The sequence below is a fragment of the Medicago sativa genome, chromosome 7, assembly GCF_051527215.1.
Source record: "Medicago sativa cultivar Bolivia chromosome 7, Bolivia_mono, whole genome shotgun sequence".
NCBI classification, from domain to species: Eukaryota; Viridiplantae; Streptophyta; class Magnoliopsida; order Fabales; family Fabaceae; genus Medicago; species Medicago sativa.
The window spans coordinates 83,600,852-83,619,724 of record NC_140755.1 but is presented as its reverse complement, the minus strand read 5'-3'; the positions used below and the strand labels follow the sequence as shown (position 1 = coordinate 83,619,724).

Genomic DNA, 18,873 nt, shown 5'->3' with positions numbered 1-18,873 from the left:
TTTTTTTATAAACAGATTGGGGGCAAGCGTGTGCCCCACAAATGGGACAAAGACACATGGGCACAACCATGCGCCCCACACATGATTCTATGCACCCCCTTTTTGATTCTATGTGCGTGGGACAAAGGCAGATAATCTTGAAATTAAAACATCAATTTTAAGGCATGCTCAACAATTTTCCACCTTATCTTTAAATCGATGGTTGCCTCAGGTAGACTTAAATGTAATGTTAATGCATCCTTCTTTTACTTTGATAATAAGATTGATATTGAGATGTGTATTCGTGATTCCAATGGTTGTTTTGTGCTAAGGAAAACCACATGGTTCTCCCCACTATGTTTAATTGGTGGATGTAGGTGAAGCGTCAGGGCTTTGTCAAGCATTGCAATGAGTAGCTGAGTTGGGTTTTGCTAGCATGAATTTTTTTTCTTGATTCGAAGGTTGTCATTGATGCTTTCAATGGTGATAATAATAACAGAATTGAATTTGACAACATTATTCTTCAATGTATGCAGTTGCTTAGTAATTCTTTTAACAACTCTAAAGTTGAGTTTAACCGAAGGCAAATGAATGAGGACGCTCATCGGTTAACATAGTCAGCCCCATTAGAAGCTAACTCCCAATTGTTTGTTGATGTACCACCTTATATTTGTGACTTATTATCTAATATCCGTCTTATATTTTAATGAAATGAGTTGAATTTCTTCCTCTAAAAAACATAAGCTAAAAATGTGAATTAAGCATGTTTATTTACAAAGAATAAAAACAAATAAATATAACCCCTACAAAAAGCAAATAAATATAACTATACAAGATATACATTATTTTAAAAAAAGACATGCATTATTTTCTTGGCGAAGAAGTTTTTCTCTTTTGTTGATGTATTTCTTGGGGAAGAAGTTTTGGATTTTGAAAGCGGTTTACACTTTATAAAGTGAAATATTATTGGAGCTATATTGCTTGTGAAATCATAAAACCTCAATCGTGCCTTCAATATCTCTCATCAATCTTCCCACCAGTTGTTTAATTCCTCAAAGTTTGCGAATCAATTTCGTGTGACACAATGGAAGCAATCAAACAAAGAATGGAAGCAACCAAATTGCGAGCCTCTGAGCTTCAAGAACTGCTTGTCTCCCGGTTTCAAGAACGGTTTTATCCCCAATATCAGGTTCACCACAAAAATATATCTTCAGTTTCTCTAACAATAATGTTTTGAAAATTTTGTACATATTGTTTGTTTTAAATATTGCAATCGCATCATGATTTTTATGTTATGGAGAATTGCAGTCAAATACCGCAAATGCGACCTAGATTGCTGTGGAACTGTTGTTTTAACTACATAAAAAAACAATATATCCTAACCTAGATCGTGACCTTAGACAATTTTATGTAAAAACGTTGCGCTTGTTCTCTATCTAATAGTAATTGTGATTGTTAATAACAGGCTACTTATGAAAATTTCGAAGATTGGTGTAAGGAATATAACAGAACATACTCTTCAGAGAAAGAGAAGCACTACAGGTTCAAAGTGTTTAAGAAAAGGTATGCAATGGTCACCCGACATAATCAAATCGGAAATTCTGGTTCCGAACTCGGCCTCAACGATTTCGCTGATCTATCTTGGGTCGAACTTGCTCATCTTAGGGAAGGACGTCCGTCACCAATGATTTTAGGGTAATTGTTCTAAACAGTCTGTTGAATAATTGTGCAATAAGGTCTACATGGTTGTGAGTTTACTGACACAATCATGATTTAGACCTTGTTATTTTTTATTTTTTTTGGTACATTGACCTTGTTATTTTATTCATGTTAGTTAAATAAATCATGTATTTAAAATTAATTGATTGCTTACTAGTATATTTTCTTCTTGTTGTTTTTCACTGTGCCTTGCAGGATGAAATATTATATGGATTGCAGGAAGAAATATTTTGGCTATTAGGATGAAATAGGCGATCTTGGAAAATGCAACATCCTATCCTAATCTTGTTAAATTTATAGGTTTATGGATTATTATTAATACGCAAGTACTATATTTTAGTTTATGAATTTATAAATAAGTGTAGTGTGGAGAATTTGCTGTTCAGCAGCCAAGTTATCTTATGAATTTTGAATGTTAGTATCTTAATATGTTAATTGTTATGTTAATATTTTCATTGCAAGGACCTGAACGCCGAACCAGGGACGGACCTGAACAAGGCATGGTGTGGCAAGTGCCACACCAGTTCAGGTCCGATTTATTTTTTTATAATTTTGTTTTGTTCGATTCACTTTATATTTTTACTCGTATATTAATACAGACATCTAATTTTTATTATGTTTATACGTCTGTCTATATTTTTACTCATATATTAATATGAAAATATTTTTTTTAATTTATATACGTGTCTATATTTTTACTCATATAAAAGAACCTTTTTTTTTTAATTTATACATGTATTTATATTTTAACTTGTATATTAATACGGAGACCGATTTTTATTTTTAATTTATACGCATGTCTATGTTTTTACTCATAGTTAATACGAAAATAAATTTTTGTACAATTTGTACATATGTCTATATTTTTATTAATATATCAATATAGAGATTTTTTTTATAATTTACATGCAATTGCGACTTGCTTCCAAATAAAGAGCGAAACGCTCTCACCCGTCTGTATGCACGGGTATCCTGCTAGAGCATTTGACATCTCTTTTTTTTTTTGAAGGAATGTTCTTATATAGAAAGAAATGTTCTTAGCACAATTAGTAATGATATAATTTTAGTTCATTTTCAACAAATGAAAAATTTATTATAAAGAAAAAAATATTTAATTATTTGACAAAAAAAAATTGCCCCACTAGTATTGAAAGTCCAGATCCGCCCCTGCGCCGAACCCTTAACTTCTCAAATTAAATAAAAAACTTAATACGAAAAAATAAAAAATAAAATTGCTACATGAACGCCGAACCCTTAACTTCTCAAATTAAATAAAAAACTTAATACGAAAAAATAAAAAATAAAATTGCTACATTTATCTACGAGACGCAAAATATGAACAGAAGAAGGGTCAAGCCTCGTGGCTATTGCATGCATTGGATCTATTATCGTACCTCAACACTTTTTTTTTTTTTTTTTTTTAAGATACCTCAACATTATTTACAATTACAATATTAATATTACGTTATTTCTTATCTAGTCTAAATACAATATTATATTTGTAGTTAAATCAAATTAATATTGAAATTCTGTCAAGCCGTCCCTAGCCGTTTGTCACAATCCCCTTACCTGAAATTTTATGTGTATATATATCCATATTGAATCTCTTATAGCAAGTAACCAAATTAAACAAAGAGCAATACTAGTACTTCATACATTGAATCGATCAACCATGGCTCTTTCTCATGCTATTTTCCTCTTTGCTCTCATTGCTACTATCTTCTCAACCACGGTTGTGGCAAAAGATTTTGTAGTTGGAGATGAAAAGGGTTGGACTACTTTGTTTGACTATCAAACTTGGACTGCAGACAAGGTCTTTCGTCTCGGGGACACACTCAGTAAGCTCATTTCCATTTGTATATTCTTTCATTATCTCTAATTTCATTGCCAAGAAAAACTAAAATTGGTGATTAATTTCATTCTTATGTATCATTATGTTTTGTCTAAGTTTTTGAATTAACGTGCAGCATTCAATTATGTTGGTGGCAAAGACAATGTTGTGAGAGTGAATGGAAGTGACTTCAAGAGTTGCTCAGTTCCTTCCACTGCACCTGTGTTAACAAGTGGACAAGATAAAATTATAATTACAACCTATGGGAGAAGATGGTACATTTCAAGTGTTACCAATCACTGCCAAAATGGACAAAAGCTTTTCATAACTGTGCAGCCAAAACAAGATGGTTGGTCTCCAGTACCTTCACCTTCTCCATCACCATCACTTGACCTGGTGACGCCAGAAGCACCGCCTTCGAATGCACCATGGCCTGCTAGTAATGTTCCCCGTCGATCCCTGCTGCCAAAGAAGTTGTTCCAAATATTTAAGAGAGATTGATAGCTGTTTAAGATTGGATGTTGAATGATCATGTGTGATGTTTCAAGGAGAGGCTGTTTTTTTTTTTCCCAGTTAGTTATTACTAATAATTAGCCCCCTTCATTATTATTTATTTTGTTTACATTGGTGAATGTAATATCGTTTTGTTATAGATGATTAATAAAAGCCATGAGAGACATTGAAATTATTTGCTGAGGGATAATATGTCCCTTAATCTCACTCTGAAATTGTTTATTATGGTAAAACCATAGAATGAAGTGCTGGAGGTTCAAGTGGAAAGGTCTAACTAAGGGTTCATGTGGTAAATTATAGCAATATTTTGTTGGATACATGAGGCTGCAATCACATTTATTTATCATATCAAAACATCATTCTTAAGTCATATCTGTCATTGATCATTTTTATAGGTTAGGTAAATACAAATTAAATGATTTCTTTGCGCATGTGTAAAGTAGTTTTACACTATCGGTAAATACAAATTAAATTATTGATAATAATTTGTTCCTAAATTAAGAAGAAAATAAAGTAGCTAAAATGGCTTTCATATGCACATATTATATGAACAACAATCATATTTTGTACACATTTTATTTCTTACTCTCATTCAACATCTCATCTTATCTTTTTCACTCTATTCTTATTATTTCATCAATTTATCACATCTATCAAATCACTCTATTTATCTCTTTATCTCTTAAGATGTATACACAAGGTAGTGTTCACAAAATATTTTTCTTAACAAAATAATTTAGGAAATTACAATATTTTAGTAAATTTATTTAGATTCAGTGTCTTCTATTATATGTTTAATTTAACATGCTTGCTGTTAATTAGTTAATACATGTGCAAAATTATTTGAATAAATTTTCAGCAGCAATGGTGTGAGTATATTTCTTGTGACAAATGGTGTGAGCATATGTAGATATACTCACACATATTTCTCCTATTATTTAATCATATATATACTGTGCACCATAATTACATTCAACCTCAAACTTCTAATTCACACTTATACATCAACGTACTATACCACGTATACATTTTTAAAATATGGGACTTAATGATTTCGACTAATAAAAGAACGATTGTGCTAAAATGACACAAATTAAGAAGCTAAAAGGAGAACCGAAAAGCAACTATTGCATTAAAAAGAATGTTTAAATTTTTAAGATATTGAATACATAATTTTTAAAAAAATATTTCAATATTTAGTTTCTTTAGGAGTGCTATAGACACTTTTTTTAACGTTCACTCTAGCACCCATTCTCTTATTTGATGAAATATATGTGGGTCTAACATAAAATGGCGAGACTCACATGAGTTTCATCCAACATAAGAGTGAGTGTTAGAAAAAGAGTATTCATAAATTTTTTCTTAACTTCTTATGTCGTAGCTCTATGATTCAAGTTAGTATTTTGCACATAAGAATGAGTGTTAAGTAAGTTTTAGAAAGGGATCAATGTTGAAAACTTTGCTGAAAAATTATGGCTCAACTTTCATGTTGGCTTTCTCAAAAAGTTCTCCTGCAATCAGCATAATCTCACAAAATACCTCACATCAATACCAACCAATGTTTGTGTGCAAATCAACACTGTGTAAAATCTTTATTGTATCAACACATCATTGATATGTATTATTCCATTAGAGAATATTGATTTTTTTTTTTCCATCAAATTACTTTTCGTCAAACTTCACAACGCTTGGAAGAGCTAGACATATTTATGTTGTAGCGAGTCACAATGAAAAACTCAAGTATCAAATCATTTCAAGTCATAACTTAGTCAAAACAACACTTTTACAATAGATTAATTATAAGTTGACACCCTTTTTTTTACCATCCTTGTACATCCCCATGTGGCACTAGGGAGAAGAGGGAGTGAAAAACAAAGTTGGTGAGTGTATGAGGACCACGTCGCCACTATCACTTTTGTGTGTGGAGGTACAAAAAGTGTATGCCACATGGGGTGGTCAACCTATCATTGCTCTTTACAATACCACCTTCTTTTCTAACGTGTAGGATCGGACAATGCAATCACATAACATAATAAAAAATTCATATCTCTAGATCAAATTAAAGCTCTAATATCAAATGTTGAGAAAAACAACATATATAGAGAAATTAAGAAACAAAACACACTGTTTAATATGAAAAATTTCAAAACCAGGTAAATTTCAAAATCTAATTGGTCATTTTTTAGTGGGATCTTCCCTCTTAACTACATTATTTTTATCTATAAGATCGGAACTTGAGATATTATTTAAGGGATCAGAGTCTAATTCTTTGCTGTTTTTTTTATATATCTCTTTCACCTTATGGAGAAAATAATACGAAAGTGCAGAAGGCAGGCCGTGAGAAAAAATCTACTCATTTTCGATTATATTTATTTGTTACTATACTCATTTTCTATTTCCCTTTGACAAGTTCCACATGGCATATATTGAAGAACTCGCCAATCCAAAACAAAGGACTAAGCATATTTCGTTTTCTCCAAATTTAAAGTATAACTCCGTTCTATTCGATAGGACCAAGTACTTACCATTCTCCACTTCATACGATTAATTAAAAAAAACTATATTGATGCAAATAAATAAATAAACTAGTAAAAGTTCTACAAAAGCCATATCCATCATTGTAAAAAGCCGACCTAATCCGGTACCCTACACTTGGTAGCTTCCAAATTTGTACAACGGCAAAATCAATATCCAAACCCTATATATATAGTCCAAGTTAGAATACAATCTAACAAATCATCTAAGCAATAACATTTAATTTGCATAGCATTTGCTAACATTCAATTCTTAGCTTATATTATCTCTTAAGAACAAATCAAAATGGCTCTTAATCGCGTAGCAATCCTCGCAATTTCAATGGTTTTGCTTTCTTCAGTTGCAATGGCAGCTGATCACATTGTGGGTGATGACAAGGGATGGACCGTTGATTTTAACTATACTCAGTGGACTCAGGACAAGGTTTTCCGTGTTGGTGACAACCTTGGTATGGAAAATTAAAATATTTGTTACTTGATCTTGACTTTCATTTGCACATAGGGAGAAGAATCTCATTGGTTTTGTTGATTTTTAACAAATTAGTATTGCTAGTTATTTTTGTAGAGGGTGAAAATTGAACTCTTGACTTTCATTATCACTCCACTCTTCTATATTTGATTTATGCATATTTGATTTGTGCACACAATATATCATGAAGAAGTATCACATGGTACACAATACGGAGTATATGTTATTTTACTTTTTAAAGTATATAAACTTGTCTAAGATGAACTTACTCTTAAATTATCTCTTATTTCAGTATTCAATTATGACAACACAAAGCACAACATCTTCAAAGTGAATGGTACACTTTTTAAAGACTGCACTTTTCCACCAAAAAATGAAGCACTTTCTACAGGAAAGGATATCATTCAACTAAAAACTGAAGGAAGAAAGTGGTATGTTTGTGGCGTAGCTGATCACTGTTCTGCTCATCAAATGAAGTTTGTCATCACTGTTCTAGCAGAAGGCGCACCTGCTCCTTCCCCTCCTCCATCTTCTAATGCTCACTCTATTGTATCATCTATGTGTGGAGTCGTCATGGTAGCCATAGTGGCCATGGCAACCATTTTTGCTTAAGAGACATCGTCACATCTTGATCTTTGTTATATATGTTATTCAAATAAGAGTTTGCATTGGCAAACCTGGCAAGATATTGCCATATTTGTTTGAATTTTTTTCTTCAATAAATTATATATGATGATTTATTTATAATATTATTGTAATTTGATCCCAAATATTGATGCTATTATATTGAAAGTCTACCTAGCGGTGTAGTTATAATGATTAATGAATGTAATGTAAGTATAGGATGTTGGTGATTTCCAAAATAATGGAATCACTTTAGAACCAAAAGTTGTAACTCTTCATGGGAATCATTCATATACATTGGAACCTTTGGCAAAGAGATGCTTAATGAACATTTGCATTGATTCAAATGTATATGGTTATAACACTTGGCAAAAGGATGCTTAATGAACCATAACATTGATTCAAGTGTATATGGTTATAACCTTTGGTAAAAGGGTGCTTAATGAACCATAACATTGATTCAAGTGTATATGATCATAATCTTTGGCAAATGGGTGTTTAATGAATCATAGCATTGATTCAAGTCAAATGGGTGTTTTCTCTCATGTGAAGAGTCATATAATGCACTATAAATGTTTGGCATTTGGGCATTAGTTGGACACACACAAAAAAGAACAACAACATAATTCTCCACCATTCTCTTACTCTAAATCATCCATCAATTCTCTAATGCATGAGTGAATTGCTGGAACCATAAATCTGTAAAATATTGTTAGGAGATACGCTTGGTGTGGTTGTGCAATACACGTCAAGGAACTCATAGTATCCTGAAGGGGATTCGCCGGTCATTCCTTATTGCATCCAATATACAGTTATTGGTGGGGGCGAATCGAACCTAAAGGTTAGTATGACAACCCCATACGCTTTGAGTTTACATGCATAACCATTAATCTTTTCAGGTTTCAAGTACAGCAGCATCTTCCCAACAATCAAGATATACAACAAATCTTTGGAATTTATGTACACACTTCATCATAGTCATCTTCATCATCTTCTTGGTCAAGTTATTGCAGCAGACCCCCAACACAAGTTCCAACAATCTTTAGGTTCGATTTATGATTTACTTGTGATTAATGGCTGCAATTTTGGGTGAGATGAAAGCTTACATTTTCATTCATGACTACGGTGAACGGTAAACAAATTCCTTTTATGAATATATGTTATGAAAATTTATGGATAAATATTTCATATGTGATGTGTTTATGTTAAATTTACATGTGGTTGTAGATAATATATGCATGATAAATTTTGATATGTATAAAATTTATCGTTTGAAATCTGTTTAATGTTAATTTGAACATGAGATAATATCCATATAAGTGATGACGTATTATGAAATATTTAGTGTTCTAAATGATTGTATATAGTAACTAAGTAAAATATGAATATGTTAGATTTAACATGTGGTGACATATATATGCATGATTTAGAAATTGTTCAAGTATATGAATTTTGATGAGTATAGTAATACGTTAAGAATGTTTAAACACTATTTTATTTATGAAAGTAGTGTAGATAAATTGCCAAAATATCAAGTGGTTGTTTTAATGATATTATTTACTTTGTGTAAGAGATTATTATCATTAGTATTGTGTTGATATTATATGTACATGATAATATGAAAAGTAATGGTTAATTTCTTGTTTATCATGATATTAAAATAATTTGGGTATGTTTTGAATTATTGTAAGTTGATATATGTTCATGGAAGAAAGTCATAGAAAATATTAATGATTTTGGTTCATTGTTTATTCTTTTATGTCATTGTTTATTGAAATTTAGTATTGAACATATTTAAACATAAACTTGAATTTAACACAATGAATTTATGATATATGTATTAGTTATATGATAACTAAGATCAAAATGATTGTGTTATATTTAATTTTATGTGGAGTATATGACTTACATGTTTAATCTCATCTTATGAAGTTTGGTTATGACATTCTTTTATGATCAATTTTTATTTTGCTATGTATGTTTAATGCATTCAATGTATGATATATCTTGGCTAGATATAAAAGAAAAGTTGAAGTTCAAATTGAAATGCATGTTAAATATTGTTATAGCAAAGGTGTAATGACATAAAAGTTTGTGCATTATTACAATATACTCAATTGACAAAAGTGTGTCATGGTTTGATGATAGTTGGTGAATACTATCAAGAGTATATAAGTTGATCCATAGACATAGCTATGAGAATACAAAATCTATGTGAAGAATTGAATATTCAAAGTTTATAAAAGTTAAAAGAAAATCTTGCAATTATTTGACGAAATGATTGACAAGGAATGATGTCTTTGGAAATGATGTTGAATACATTGAAGACATTATTAGGGATGTGGTACAAACCCAAATCTAATTGATTACCAATGGTGGAAACTCAACCCACACTTGAGTAGCATCAAGTCTTGGGTTCAATGGTGAAAGTACACTATTAGAGTAATTGAAGTACTTGACAATAGATAACATCCCAAGGGGCAAAAGTACTTGGACCTTAAGAAGAAAAAGGGTAGGATGAGGTTTTCCTCTTAATGGACATATAGCATATATTTGCTGGAATGCATACTTATGGGGCATTTCCGATATAGTCTACCTATGTGAGAATGAAGTTTGGCCGCTTCACGGAGTTCAAGGGTTTGACTCTTAAATTCTCATGAAAAGGGATATATGACACAAGGCCTTCTTAATGTGTCATCTTACAAGTCTCTTTATCAATGGTACCGAGATTCTATGTGTAAGTTATGCACACTTGTTCTAATGAATAGTTGGTTCAAAGCTTGCCTACCATACTATTTGGGAATGAGCGAAAACTTAACTTACTAAGTAATGGTTCAAATCGCGAGATACCATTATCTGAAGGCATGGAATTTCCGGATTTATGTGATTTAGTATTTTGAAAATGGTGGGGGATTGTTGGTGATTTCCAAAATAATGGAATCACTTTAGAACCAAAAGTTGTAACTCTTCATGGGAATCATTCATATACATTGGAACCTTTGGCAAAGAGATGCTTAATGAACATTTGCATTGATTCAAATGTATATGGTTATAACACTTGGCAAAAGGATGCTTAATGAACCATAACATTGATTCAAGTGTATATGGTTATAACCTTTGGTAAAAGGGTGCTTAATGAACCATAACATTGATTCAAGTGTATATGATCATAATCTTTGGCAAATGGGTGTTTAATGAATCATAGCATTGATTCAAGTCAAATGGGTGTTTTCTCTCATGTGAAGAGTCATATAATGCACTATAAATGTTTGGCATTTGGGCATTAGTTGGACACACACAAAAAAGAACAACAACATAATTCTCCACCATTCTCTTACTCTAAATCATCCATCAATTCTCTAATGCATGAGTGAATTGCTGGAACCATAAATCTGTAAAATATTGTTAGGAGATACGCTTGGTGTGGTTGTGCAATACACGTCAAGGAACTCATAGTATCCTGAAGGGGATTCGCCGGTCATTCCTTATTGCATCCAATATACAGTTATTGGTGGGGGCGAATCGAACCTAAAGGTTAGTATGACAACCCCATACGCTTTGAGTTTACATGCATAACCATTAATCTTTTCAGGTTTCAAGTACAGCAGCATCTTCCCAACAATCAAGATATACAACAAATCTTTGGAATTTATGTACACACTTCATCATAGTCATCTTCATCATCTTCTTGGTCAAGTTATTGCAGCAGACCCCCAACACAAGTTCCAACATAGGATGTGGAAAACTCACTTGAAGAGGGATTGCTAATTATTGAGGTTCAAAGTGCCTGATTGGTCTTACATCAACTACGAACAAGCTAAATATTGAATATAGATAGGTGATCCACCCAATATCTTAAGATTTGGGACAGATATGTGGTGACATGATCTCCAAGTGGTCCTGGATGACTGACAAGTTGTTGCTTTAGGTGCTACCTCCCTCGAGTTTTTTAGGTTCAAAGTGCAAAGTTGGTAGGAACTACAAACCTAACAAGGCCATCCCAAAAAAGAAAACAAAAAAACACCTAAGAACTACCATAAACTAAAACAAACACCTCAAAACTCCCAGCAAAAAGAAATCAACTGGAACAACTCCCGCACCTCTGAACCTCAACCAAAAGCTCGTTCAAAGGAACAATGAATCAAACCTACTCCACCAGGGACAAGGTATATAGCACAAGAAACAAATCCTAGGAATCCTTAGACATGACAATTGAACCCGCCCCTGCTCAGACCCGGCCGCTCCCGCCCCGTATTTAACGGGGAAAAGCCGATTTGGTTGGGTGCGGGTTAGGGGAAAACCCGTTGCTTTAGTACGGGGGCAGGGGCAGGGTCGGGGGAAGGTCAGTCCCGCACCCGCCTCGTTTGTTTTAAATTATATTTAACCCTTATATTTGATAATCATGTTACTCTTATACCCTTCTTTTGTTTTAATAATCTTGCAACTAAGCATGTTTTTTTTACTGTGACATTACGATCTTTAAAAGATGTAATGTGTTGTAATGATTTTAGAAGCTTTTGTTATTAGAATTTTTTTTTTGCTGTGGAAAAAAAGAAAAAAAATGTTAATTATTTTTTACTACAGTTGCGGGTGGGGGCATGGCTGGGAATCCCGTCTCCGTTGGAGGCAGGTTTGGGTGTGAATTTTTTATCCCCGACGGGTTTGGGGGCGGGAGCGGATATGCTAAAACCCATCCCCTCCCTGTTGCCATGTCTAGGGATCCTGCTAAAAGGTGCCAAAACAATTGCCACCACACAAATAGACACTTGAAATATGAGGATTGGCAGCATTTCAAAACTTCTTTTGCAAACCTAATGTATTATTATTTTTATTGATGGATGTCAAATGATAAGAGAAAAGTAAAATGAAAGTTTTATTGATAATGAAAGTATGAATTATATCAAGGATGATAGATAAAAAAAATTATTGCCTATGAGTAGAACAACTAACTAAGGTAACTAACCAATGAATTAGTGTAATTAACCTTTTTTTAGAGAAATTAGCGTGCTTAACTTTTATATCTCCAATGAGTGGGAATGTGTTTTCTACACTTTTAAGTTGGAAAATAAAAAAAAGAAATGCTGGAAAGTTGGAAAATACATTGGCTGAAAATAATATGAAATGTCAAAAATATTTGGGTGAGAGAATCACTAATTAAGAACACTCTCTTATTTCTTCAAAAAAAAAAAAAAAGAACACTCTCTTATTGAATAGACATTATGATATAACCACTCCGTCGTCCCCTTTTATAAGAATAATTATTTTTGTATTTTTAATAATTTGAAGGTTAATTCGTCTAAGATGAACGATTCTAGAGTGGTGCAAGGAGACTCGATGGGAGTCTTTAGAGAAGGGGTTGATTTGTATGTGGAGAATTTATGGGCGCGTCATGACTTCCTTAAGAAGCATTGTGGCCCTGATCCCTCCCCAACGCTGCAAGAACTTGCTGATGAAATCCTCTTTTCGTTCACCCAAACTATAAGTAAAAACTAAATAAATAAATTAATCACTTAATTAATTTCTCATTTTTGTTTTTATTTATTCTGATTTTATTCTTTTTTTATGTTGAAAAAAGAGCCGTGTCCATAATTTTAAAACAAAAAGTAAACTCTCCCCTTCCTTTCCCTCCTAAACCCTCTATCCAAACACACCCTTATGGAAGTTTGCCTCCTACTTCACCATCAAATTAATGGGTTCTAAGCATAATCCATGTTTCAAATTTACTTCCTTGAAATACACTTTGTGCGAAATCTACTAGTTAGATTGTGATAATAATTCATGGATGAAACTTCATATTAAACATGCAAAAGGTAATAAACAACAATTAAACACATTTTTTTTTTAGTTTTAGCATTTATCTAACAGTATCAAGGATCAGTTTGATAATTAAACTAAATAATTGAGAGATCGATTTGATGGGGAGTTACATAATTCAGGGACCATCTTGATTTATAATGAATAATCCAGAGATCGATTTGACAATGTAACAATTCGTAATGACTTTCATTTAAAAAAAGTCCAAAAAAATTCAATATTTTCGATCAATTTCGTCCCTGAGTACTTGACATCTGATTTGACAATCCACGTCGGTGTTTAACGTCACATGTCATCGCAGTTAACGGTGAGACTTGACGAAGGGACAAAATCGATCGATGTTTTTTAAAATTCAAGAACGTTTTAGCTATTTCGAATAATTTGATGACGAAATTGATCGGTGCATACAAGTTGAAGTACGAAAAAGAACATTCACTTCAGAGAAAATATGTTAAAGATAAAATTATTTTGAGGTAAATGGAGTAGTTTATAGGACCCTTTTGGCCAAAAAAATTCACAGCACCCAAAATATAATCATAGCGGCCCATTAATTAATTAATATATAAAGAATGGCATTAATCCCAAACCCTAAATAAATAAAATTGTTTCTCCTTCTCCTTTTTCCATCGAGTGCTCGCTCGTTTCCACTTACTATTTTGCTTTCAATCATCCCGTTTGCAAATCGTTCGTTCTTTTTGAAGGTAAAGTTTTTCACTTGTTCTCGTTTTTTCTACGTTGCTTCGTTTTTTTTTTTTTTTATATCAATTCATTCTTTAGGTGCTCCTCACACTGTGCATGCATTGGTGCTGTATCATGTTCTATTTTCTTGAATTATATTATGTATTTTTGATTCGAAGGATAGTCTTTTGATTCGAAGATGGAAGGATGTTCTAGAGATGTGCAAGGTTCAGAAGAGGATTCAATGAAAGTATTGAGGGAAGGGATTAGTTTGGTTATCAACTTTTGGTGGCTTATTCGATTGAAAATTACGGACAGAAGCCTCTTTGACTCCGAGCCCCCCAAGCTATGGGTTGACAGCCTTTGTGACAGCCTATTTTCTTGTTTCATTCAATCCAAACACCTGCCTTGTGCAAATATTAAACTTAAACTCGAACAACAACTTACACTTTTCCTTGAAAATGAATCTCCTGATGATAACAGCATTCCAAAGGTGCGTGCGTGCCCTTATTTTATTCATTCAATAATCTTTTTCTATTTATCAACCATCTTTGCAATCAATCTTTACTTTTATTTTGTAGGTTTGTGATCAACTAGTGTCTATGTACCAAGAATGCTTACAACATGATTTTAGCTCTATTCAAATTCTCAAGGAAGCCGATGCTCATCGGAAACGAGTAAATAAGTTTCAAATAGATAGCCTACCCTCTATTCAGAAACACAGGAAGACCATACTTTATCTGCAAGATCGTTTACGGCAGGGGCGCCTTAAGCAATTAAGCCAATCCACCTCTTCTAAAGAGACAATGAAGAAAGCTATTCGTCTCGGTATTAGCCTTGGAATCTCACCCCCCTCCTACCTTGAGACATTTGAGGAAGAGGTAACTAAGTTTGGAATGGAAACTTACCTCCTCAAAGGAAAAAGAAAGTATGAAATGGAAACAACTCCCTCTGTTGAGATCATCCAGGAAACCCCCTCTTTTGATAATAGAATCCAGGAAGCCAACATTAGCTGTCCGCTAATGCAGAAACAGGTAACATATAATCAACCTTAACTTACCTAGTTATTACTGTGTCTCCCTTTCCTTTCCTCATAATAACAGTTTTTGTATTTTTAATTTGAAGGCTAATTCTTCGTCCGAGATGGATGGTTCTAATCTTACTAACTCAATCTTAGTGTTTAAAGAAGGGGTTGGTTTGCTTATGGAAGATTTGTGGGCGCGTCATGTCTTCGTTCACAACAGATGTGGCTCTAATCCCTCCCTAATGCTTCAACAACTTGCTGAAGACATCTTCTTTTGGTTCACTCAAACCATAAGTAAACACATTAAATTAATCACTTAATTGATTTCTCTTATTTGTTATTATTTTTTCTAATTTCATTCATCTTTTTTTGTTCGAAAAAGAGCCGGTTTCTTTTGATTACATAGAATGGATAATCAGGAACGAATTGTATCCTCTTCCTATTCCTGTCAAAAATGTCTTTGCCACCACTCAAGAGGTACATGTCATTTTTCCATTCGTTTCCAAAATTTATTTTATATTGCTTTAGAATTATCTCTTATTCCTATTATGAATTTTTGGCGCCGTTTTATTTTTGGTTCTCCTATTTTCTTACATTCATGATTTCTATTTTATGTATGAAGAATGCTTACAATGTCTGCTTGTTCATGATTTACATAGGTAGCTAAGAAACTCATGGTTATGTATGAAGAATGCTTACTAGATAATTTTAGCTCTGTCATGACACTCCGGGGAGAAAACCTATCTCGAGGGAACTGCTCAACCTCATCCAATGAAACCACAGGTGAGTGATTTTGGAATTAATTTCTTTGTATTTATGATTAATTTATATAAATTCTGAAGAACATTGCTCGAATGAGATGTGTGATTTTGGTATAGACTATTCTCTATCCACGTGCAACATGTCCATACAGAGTAGTGTTATATTTACCTTCACCCCATTTTTTCGTATCTGGTTATACTTTATACCAGTGACTGGTGTGGCAGTATTTACACATTCACGATGTCATAACCGAGTGTAACATGATCATGTGGCTTGTCATATGTTTATTTTCTTTTGACTTCGATTATTTTTGAAAATATGATGTGATTTGTGTTAGAACTTGGAGGAGTCTACCGAATCACCCAACTTTAGGAATCTTGCTAAACCTTTTTATAAAACTAGATTTTTATGTTTTCAATCATTAATTTATGCTTTGTTCTTTCAATTTACTTACAAAATTTGTCTGCGTGATTCCGATTTAATTTCTAAATTGCACATGTCAGGGCAAAGTAATGCTGATTCAGAGATCGTAATTGGTTAGCAGCACTTGATTTGACCGGTAATGTCATTTAGATTTTGCATTTTTTTTCAATGCTAAACGTAGCAAGTCCTAAATGATTTATCAACTCTCTTTATTAATTGTTGATATTTTGTAAGTGATTGCATATGTTTGCTTGATTTGTTTAAAATAGTACTTCACAAAAACCCCAACATATTCCAATAAATGTTCTTGGAAATACAGGGGGCTAACCTAGATTATGGAGTGAGGATTTTTGTTGTTGAGAAGATTAGTTTAACTTTCAAAATTTAGGTTGAGGAGGAGGGAGTTTGGAACTACTTAAATCCTGAATATGTCTTTGTGTTCATGCAGTTCAACCTCAGGTATAGGTGTGGCTAGGGTGTAAGCCTCATTTTCTTTTGATATAGCATAGCCAAAAATCAAGGACTTGTTATTGTTTTCTTGCATATTATACTTATTGTTCATTTTATATTTTGCAGGTATTGAAGTATGCATAATATTTTAACAATTCAAATATTTCTTTAATTATAATTATAATATTTGAATGAATTTTTATTTTTTTATCGTACTCATTTGTGCGTGCCTTGTTTTGCACTTTGCAATTTACCACTGTGCTATTTGATACTGGTCCATTTTGACTTAGTCTCGAAAGACTTTTAAAAAAAATTGACAAAATTATTCAGCTCTTTAAACTTAATTTTAGGTAATAATTTTATTATTTATCTTTTTTTAAGTCACTTTCGTCATTTTGATCAATTTGTATATGGATTTTCCGGATTCAATAAATCTATGGTTTTATATATTTCAACATGAGTTATTTGTGTTCAAATATACGATCATTCGTTCATGTTTTCATATGAATTTTACATTTGATATTTGAAAACTCATGCAAACAGACCAAAAAAATAAAAAATTATGTAGAAAAAAATAAAGAACGAAATTGTTATATGAAATTAAGTTAACGAATGAGTAAGGTGTATGGGTTTCGAATTCCGACCCCTACATATATAATGCAATGTTCATTATACCAACCGAGCAAAACGCATAGTAACGGACCCCACAACTTATTCAATAACTAAAAATTATTATTATTTTTGTATACAAAAATTGTTAGTAGTTCTAAAAAATCTAAGGTTGGAATCACACATTTCTTTGTCTATTGTTGTTGCTTATTGCCTTCTTTCAACCCATTTTTGTTCTTTTTTTTTTATTTTTAGAAATACCCTACCTTTTTTTTCCTTCATTTTTTCACGATTTGGTAACTATAACAGGGATTATAGTTAGGGTCATGTTATCTTGTGTTCTACATATTTAAGATTCTACAAATAAAAAGTATTTAATGTTAAAAAATAATTTTAAATTTCACATTGAGTTTCAAAGGGCACATGTTAGCGTTTACCTTAACATATGCCCTTAAAGTATGTGTTTGCATGACCAATAAATTATAGGTATATTTTATAATTCATATATAACTATTGTTTTAAAAAAAATCATATATAAATATTAATAGAAAAATTATTATATGAAAAATAAAATGAAATTATAACTGTGGGGGGAGGATTGGGGAATTGTCGAATTAAGTTTATCTTTTAATAATGTAAAATATATATAGCGCATTATTGCATGTATAAAATAAATAAAGGCTCGATCCAAAATAAAATGTTATATTTTTTTTGTGCATTATTAAACGACAATAATTGAGAAAATGTACATAATGTAAAATATATATAGCGCATTATTGCATGTATAAAATAAATAAAGGCTCGATCCAAAATAAAATGTTATATTTTTTTTGTGCATTATTAAACGACAATAATTGAGAAAATGTACAATTGACAAATATAGTATCAAAACGAATAGAAAAAAATAAAAACTAAATCGACACTTCAAAGACTGAAAGAACATTTTAGCGGCGGTTTTCACTTGGCCTTTAACTCTTTCTCTTTATTTCATTTTTTTTATGAAGCCAAAACATCGTTAGGAGTCTCGTCTCTGAACAATGGAGATAATCAATTTCTTGAAGAAAATGAGGGATATTTATATGAAGGTCAGAGGGCAAAGTAATGATTGCTGCTGGAATTAATTTATTAACTCATCAATAGAAAACATGGTCTACAAAGATTAAAACTATAATCATACTCTCTCTAGAAAATTTTCTCTCTCTAGACTCTAACACTTTTCAGTCGCATCTTCTCCCCCAGATCCAAATTTTGTCCGCCGCGATGTAGATCCATGAGAGGGTGGACGTCGAGTGTTGCTCTTCGAACCACCGTCGTCCTTTCCTTTCCTCCGGCGTTTGCATGTGTTCCCGTCTTTCCTCTGTTCTCTGTTCAGATTTTGTTGCCTGTCGTCGCTTTCTCTCAGACAGCTCCTCCGTCGCTTGATGGGTTGTTGTTTGCGAGCTAG

General features: G+C 32.4%; 4 protein-coding genes across 4 annotated transcripts; all 4 read left to right on the top strand.

The window, feature by feature from the left end:
- The first annotated feature begins 780 nt into the window (after window positions 1-780).
- Window positions 781-2,143, top strand: LOC146909391 (uncharacterized). Its single transcript, XM_085727057.1, has 3 exons — window positions 781-1,168; window positions 1,445-1,674; window positions 1,894-2,143. The coding sequence occupies exons 1-3, from the start codon at window positions 1,064-1,066 to the stop codon at window positions 1,937-1,939; spliced, it is 381 nt and encodes a 126-aa protein (XP_085583183.1). The 5' UTR covers window positions 781-1,063; the 3' UTR covers window positions 1,940-2,143.
- Window positions 2,144-3,277: 1,134 nt separating this feature from the next.
- On the top strand, window positions 3,278-4,096 carry LOC146909390 (blue copper protein 1a-like). The gene is made up of 2 exons (XM_085727901.1): window positions 3,278-3,536; window positions 3,666-4,096. The coding sequence occupies exons 1-2, from the start codon at window positions 3,278-3,280 to the stop codon at window positions 4,028-4,030; spliced, it is 624 nt and encodes a 207-aa protein (XP_085584027.1). The 3' UTR covers window positions 4,031-4,096.
- A 2,672-nt stretch (window positions 4,097-6,768) lies between these two features.
- LOC146909389 (blue copper protein 1a-like) lies at window positions 6,769-7,835 on the top strand. Its single transcript, XM_085730979.1, has 2 exons — window positions 6,769-7,025; window positions 7,338-7,835. The coding sequence occupies exons 1-2, from the start codon at window positions 6,863-6,865 to the stop codon at window positions 7,655-7,657; spliced, it is 483 nt and encodes a 160-aa protein (XP_085587105.1). The 5' UTR covers window positions 6,769-6,862; the 3' UTR covers window positions 7,658-7,835.
- A 6,554-nt stretch (window positions 7,836-14,389) lies between these two features.
- LOC146909388 (uncharacterized) lies at window positions 14,390-15,976 on the top strand. Its single transcript, XM_085726342.1, has 5 exons — window positions 14,390-14,654; window positions 14,743-15,195; window positions 15,287-15,479; window positions 15,568-15,662; window positions 15,845-15,976. Exons 1-5 carry the CDS (start codon window positions 14,406-14,408, stop codon window positions 15,974-15,976), a joined length of 1,122 nt encoding a protein of 373 aa, XP_085582468.1. The 5' UTR covers window positions 14,390-14,405.
- The last annotated feature ends 2,897 nt before the right edge of the window (window positions 15,977-18,873 follow it).

Coding starts and splice junctions, on each gene's coding strand:
- LOC146909391 (XM_085727057.1), top strand. CDS start 1,064: ATGGAAGCAATCAAACAAAGAATGGAAGCAACCAAATTGCGAGCCTCT. Junction 1,169..1,444: donor GGTTTTATCCCCAATATCAG/GTTCACCACAAA, acceptor TGTTAATAACAG/GCTACTTATGAAAATTTCGA. Junction 1,675..1,893: donor CCGTCACCAATGATTTTAGG/GTAATTGTTCTA, acceptor TGTGCCTTGCAG/GATGAAATATTATATGGATT.
- LOC146909390 (XM_085727901.1), top strand. CDS start 3,278: ATGTGTATATATATCCATATTGAATCTCTTATAGCAAGTAACCAAATT. Junction 3,537..3,665: donor TCGTCTCGGGGACACACTCA/GTAAGCTCATTT, acceptor ATTAACGTGCAG/CATTCAATTATGTTGGTGGC.
- LOC146909389 (XM_085730979.1), top strand. CDS start 6,863: ATGGCTCTTAATCGCGTAGCAATCCTCGCAATTTCAATGGTTTTGCTT. Junction 7,026..7,337: donor CCGTGTTGGTGACAACCTTG/GTATGGAAAATT, acceptor CTCTTATTTCAG/TATTCAATTATGACAACACA.
- LOC146909388 (XM_085726342.1), top strand. CDS start 14,406: ATGAAAGTATTGAGGGAAGGGATTAGTTTGGTTATCAACTTTTGGTGG. Junction 14,655..14,742: donor ATGATAACAGCATTCCAAAG/GTGCGTGCGTGC, acceptor TTTATTTTGTAG/GTTTGTGATCAACTAGTGTC. Junction 15,663..15,844: donor TCTTTGCCACCACTCAAGAG/GTACATGTCATT, acceptor TGATTTACATAG/GTAGCTAAGAAACTCATGGT.